Source organism: Corylus avellana, chromosome 7 (assembly GCF_965113065.1).
Source record: "Corylus avellana chromosome 7, dhCorAvel1.hap1.2, whole genome shotgun sequence".
NCBI lineage: Eukaryota > Viridiplantae > Streptophyta > Magnoliopsida > Fagales > Betulaceae > Corylus > Corylus avellana.
In genome coordinates, this window is record NC_142496.1 from 5,058,579 (window position 1) to 5,064,410 (window position 5,832).

General features: G+C 34.9%; 1 protein-coding gene across 1 annotated transcript; it reads left to right on the forward strand.

Annotated features, from left to right (window-relative positions):
* The first annotated feature begins 1,336 nt into the window (after positions 1 to 1,336).
* Positions 1,337 to 5,289, forward strand: GLN1.3 (glutamine synthetase 1.3). The gene is made up of 12 exons (XM_059597296.2): positions 1,337 to 1,482; positions 1,876 to 1,915; positions 2,038 to 2,141; positions 2,234 to 2,282; positions 2,407 to 2,513; positions 2,625 to 2,712; positions 3,372 to 3,500; positions 3,617 to 3,691; positions 3,786 to 3,839; positions 4,106 to 4,143; positions 4,292 to 4,451; positions 4,949 to 5,289. Exons 1-12 carry the CDS (start codon positions 1,409 to 1,411, stop codon positions 5,099 to 5,101), a joined length of 1,071 nt encoding a protein of 356 aa, XP_059453279.1. The 5' UTR covers positions 1,337 to 1,408; the 3' UTR covers positions 5,102 to 5,289.
* The last annotated feature ends 543 nt before the right edge of the window (positions 5,290 to 5,832 follow it).

A 5,832-nucleotide genomic window follows, 5' to 3' on the forward strand; every position in this document is an offset into this window, starting at 1 on the left:
TCTTAAGTCTTCTATAATTCACGTTTCGGATTTTATTTTAATATTTATTGTTATAGGATGCACTCCTTGTTAATTATATTGGAAGTGCTATGAGTAACGCTCTTAATTAATTATCATAATTAATTAATTTTTGGAGTGTTGTAATAACGGTCGGTGTCAAATGGTCTAGGTCAGAATGTGAGATTAAGGGTTTCAAGAGATAATTAGAGTTTTTTATGACTTAGGAGCTTGACTAATTATAGAGTAAAAATGTAGATTAATAAGCCAAGACTTCTTGAGGAGTTAATATTAGGAATTAGCACGTAAAGGTAAGTAATCGCTCATAAGAACGTCTAAACATTAAACTCTTGAGCATGATTATTTTCAATGCTATAAATGTGCATTTTAAACATACATGAAATCTTTTTCATTATATGTTGTGAGCCCTATATTTTCAGATAAACTTGTTAATTAAATTGCATTGTTCTATCCCAGTATTTATTTTTCTCATGAATGAATTGTATGTGCAATTGAAAATAATAATGATTGTGTGACATGGACACACCACGGGAAAAAGAAGTACAGAACATGGGCATGTGTATACTAGTTTATACGAACATGACCTACAGCATAGTTGTCATGAATAAGTTTTACCAGTTGCAGTATCACTAGTCACTTGGGATATCGACTCGGTCGAACAACTAGTCGAACAACTAGGGGATGGCCAGTTATGTGCCATATGAAAAAAAAAAAAAAAAAAATCAAATTTTCTTGTTTAATGTTTCACCCATATTATGCCACGTGACACTCGTGTAAACAATCTTGCAAGCGAGCAAGGATTGCCATAAAAGTTGTAGTATTTCAAATATTTTTATTTTTATAAAGTAGAAAAATATGTTAATGGTATTGAGAAAAAAAAAATACAAAAGAAAAATAAAAATAAGTAAATAACCCTAGTGAATATATATATATATATATATATATATATATATGAGTAATACTATAAGTCTTCTTAGAGTCATCCCAAATGTTGTGATGTACCTTTTAAAATTATGTTGAATTTGAGATGTGATTTATTGATTTTTGATCTATTGCTGATTTTAAAAGTCATATCATATTTGAGATGATTCTAAAAAGACTTATAGCATTACTCTATTTATATATATATATATATATATATAAAAGGTGGGCAGCAAAAATAGTTGATTAGATTTATTTTTAGCTAAAATTTGTTTTGAGAAGTGTTTTTGTTTGAATACCGAGGGCGTCTCATAGAAGAACAACACGTACAACCCAAACTCCCTATCTCCACGTCTTTGCACATACAGGGCACGGGGCACGCTCTGACTCTCATATAAATCCGACTTTTTTTTCCTTTTTGTCAAAGCATTGAGAAATCTAGCATTTCCTTTTTCTCTTCCTGTTGAAAATGTCGCTGCTTTCAGATCTTATCAACCTGAACCTCTCTGAGACCACTGAGAAGGTGATCGCAGAGTACATATGGTGAGCTCTCTCAGATTATCATGTCCCTTTCTCTGTATTTTTTTTTTTTTTTTGTTATTGCGTTTCATGGCTGTGTATTTTTCGTTGTTGCAAGTATTTATATGTTTCTGGGTATCTCTGATTTTTGAGATATGTTTCTGGGTGTCATCAACATCACATAATAGTGTTTTTTCAATATCCCACTCTCTGTGTTACTCCATGGTTTTTCTTTTTATCATGTCTAATGGACACGATTCTTTTGCAACTCTCTCTCTCTTTCTCTGTTTTTGTTCTGTGTTTTTTCCTTTTTACTATGATGTCTTGGTCGAACTTGTTATCCTGTTAATGTATTTTGTCTTTTTCTTTTGTGGGATTGAAATTGATTTTGTTACCTTTGTATTAACAAATGAACAGGATCGGTGGATCTGGTATGGATATTAGAAGCAAAGCCAGGGTAACCTTTTTTTCCTTTGTTATTTGGTTATTTAACTTATTTCTATCTAAATTTCATATTTTTAGATACTTTTTCAGACCCATTAATTAATTTATTTTAATTTTATGCTTTCAACGGAAAAGACACTTCCTGGACCAGTGAGTGATCCTGCAAAGCTTCCAAAGTGGAACTATGATGGTTCCAGCACAGGCCAAGCTCCTGGGGAAGACAGTGAAGTCATTTTATAGTATATTCTGCCTCTCTCATATCTCCATTTTTTCTTAATTCTTTTTTATAATTACTGGATTTAATATTTTGTTGGTTTGTCTTAAAAAATAGCCCCCAGGCGATTTTCAGGGACCCATTTAGGAGGGGCCATAACATTCTTGTAAGTCCCTCTCACTTAATTTTTTCCTTTTCTTTTATATTGGGTCCCTCTCACTTAATTGCTCAGATAAAAAAAATTCCCTTTCACTTATTTAATGAACTTATTTTATTTTGTAAATCTATAGGTTATGTGTGACGCCTATACCCCGGCTGGAGAGCCTATTCCAACAAATAAGAGATTCGATGCTGCAAAAGTTTTCACCAATCCTGATGTCGCTGCTGAAGAACCTTGGTAAGTTCTGGCTTTTGGGCTTTCAAGTTCTATCCTATTTTTGTTTATGATCTTCTTTATATTTTTCCCTGCTTCTGTTTGTAGTTTCTGAAGTTTAATGCAAACAAACAGGTATGGTATAGAGCAGGAGTACACCCTGTTGCAAAGAGATGTAAAATGGCCAATTGGGTGGCCCAAGGGTGGTTATCCTGGACCCCAGGTGACATATTTTTCTCTTTCCGAATTTGTAGTTCCTTTAGGGTGCGGTTGCATCTACCTTTTAAACCATATGATTGATGAGCTGTGGTAACATTAGGGATGACAATTCGTGTTTGAGTTCAGGCTGTGTCGATGTATGGGTATAAAATTATATAGATCAATTCTAATTCGACTAATTTAATTAAACGGGTTAGACCACTCAACCCTAATCCGCTAATTTCATTTTGGGTTCGTGTCGGACTCGTGGGTCGTCTAAAAAATTGTAAATCCGTATCTTGTGTGTCAAGTTTGGATCATGTCGAGGCATGGATTTAAAACTATATAGGTCAATTTTAATTCGACCCATTTATTTAAACAAGCCAGTCTTCTCAACTTTAACTCGCTAATTTCGTGTTGGGTTCGTGTAAAGTTTGTGGGTTGTATAAAAAATTGTCGGTTCTAGATAAGAAGATACGGTGAGCTGGTAATATTAAACCTTTCTTCTGCAGCCTTCAATGTGGAGCTTTTAAATTATAGGTTGATTGTCAAAGAAACTGCATTCTGTGCTCCATTTTATCTGAATTTGAGTGATCCTGGTTGTAATTCGAAGTTTGTGTTTATTCATATAAGTCTCCGTGCTGTTTATACATTTTGTAATTCGAAGTTTTTGTTTGATTAAAGGGACCGTACTACTGTGGTGTTGGTGCTGATAAGGCCTTTGGCCGTGATATTGTAAATTCTCATTACAAAGCCTGCCTTTATGCTGGCATCAACATCAGTGGCATCAATGGAGAAGTGATGCCTGGCCAGGTAAGAACATTTTCCTTTCTGATGTTTTGATCTCCTCCAATCGTATTTTCTTGTGTTCTCTGTTATTTTTGTGTTTTAGTTTCTCCAAACACTTACCGTCTTCTTCCATTTTGTAGTGGGAGTTCCAAGTTGGCCCTGCTGTTGGCATTTCTGCAGGAGATGAGCTCTGGGTTGCTCGTTACATTCTAGAGGTAATATAATCTAGAGTTCCTCGTAATTAAATATTTGTTATTTGAACTTCATGGGAAAGAAATGTTTCTTCATGATATGTTTTGTGTAATACAGAGGGTTACGGAGATAGCTGGAGTGGTGGTTTCCTTTGATCCCAAACCTATTGAGGTTAGGTTAAGTTTATTGTTGTGAGGATGATGCACAATGTTATTGTTGCATTGTTATAATTTGAGTAATGTTATTTAATAGACTACCATATGACTGTCATACAATTGTGATGACTTGTCGGTGAAAACTAGCGATCAAATGGCTGATTTTCATTGCCACATTATCATTCGTCAAGTTATATGGAAGTCGTAAAATAGTCTACTAAATTGCATTACTCTTATAATTTTCTTTGTGTATTAACTTTGTTGGAGGCATTGTGTCACCAGGGTGACTGGAATGGGGCTGGTGCTCACACTAACTATAGGTAATATATGTGATTGGTTAGTACGGATTCGTTATAATCTTTTCCTTAATGTAGTAAGATTTGAAGATATTTCCCTTGAAGTTGCACAAAATTCTGTTTATATATGTGATTGTCACATCTTCTCCTCTTTGACTTATGGTGAATTCAGCACAAAGTCCATGAGAAATGATGGAGGGTATGAAGTCATCAAAAAAGCAATCGAAAAGCTTGGATTGAAGCACAAGGAACACATTGCAGCTTATGGGGAAGGCAACGAGCGCCGTCTCACTGGAAAGCATGAAACAGCAGACATCAACAACTTCTCATGGGTAAACATTTCTACATCTATATCTAATCAATGGAACAATTAGAACAAGGGTGTGGTTTTAATGGGGGTGGGGTGGGAAGACCAAGTATTTTGGGGAATTGATAGCCAGAGTGATGGATTTATGATTCATGCACTTTTCTTCCCAAATTATGTTCTGTTTGGAGTTTTTCTGAATTGGGTATCAGGAAAAGGTTCGAAATTTTGAATGAGGAAAGATAGAAGATAGGAGACATAACGGCTTAAATGTATCCTAATTTTTGGCCTAATTCTTCTTCTGATGAACAATTCAACCTCTGATCAAAAAGATATACCTTGGTTATTTTCATTTATTCAACAAGTTTAGTAATGAACATAACGGCCCTATTCTTCAGATGGTGAGAAGAATCTATGATTAGTTTTTCAGGAAATTTCTGAAGGAACAAAATGCTGGTATATTTTAGAGAGATTTATTTGAAAATTTGACAATGTTCAATCCCTTTGCACCTGGTTAATTGACAGGGAGTGGCAAACCGTGGTGCCTCCATTAGAGTTGGTAGAGAGACAGAGAAAGCTGGGAAAGGCTATTTTGAAGACAGGAGGCCTGCTTCTAGCATGGATCCATATGTGGTCACCTCAATGATCGCAGAGACCACCATCCTCTGGCATCCATGAGAAGATTATTTAACCAACCCTTAAGGTTGTCTATTAATAATTGTCATTTCTTCCATTGCTGTCTTATGCAAGGGGGGCATTGGTAAGTTGTGCCTTGAGGTTTTGAATCAGACACAATCCTCTTCATTTTGACTGTTTTTTGGACCAAAATAAATTTTACTTAAATGGGCAAACAGTAATTGGTACTATGTAGTTCTGTTTTTCTTATGTGAATAACAGGGAGCTTCTCATAGGATAAAAGAAAAAATAAAAAAATTTGGGAAACTGAAAGTTAAATGCATATAAAGGTGAAATGGAGAGAATCAATTTCATGGTACAATTAGATTTTGTAGAGATATCATTTAAACTTTTAAATGATGTGATGCGATATTTAAATGACGTGATATTATATATATCGTTAGATGCAACAAAGCAAAATTTTTTGGCTTTATAGCCAGTTGACTATACCATCATTCAGGGTTTATATAAAGCTCCAATTTTTGCTTTTGCCCTTGACAAGATCCCTACACTGCGCCTTTGGAGACCATTGGGGGAAGGTTGTGGGGTCTGCTTGTCCCGGCAAGTCTCTCGCAACTTTTGTTTCCGAGTTAAAATTCGGGCAGGCTAAATGTAGAGATCTCAATATGAACCATTGAAGCCCATTCAATCAATATATATATATGATTGTTTACTTATTTCTGATTCTAGCAATCTGGATTCAAATAACAAATATGAGAAATTTTATGAGGTCT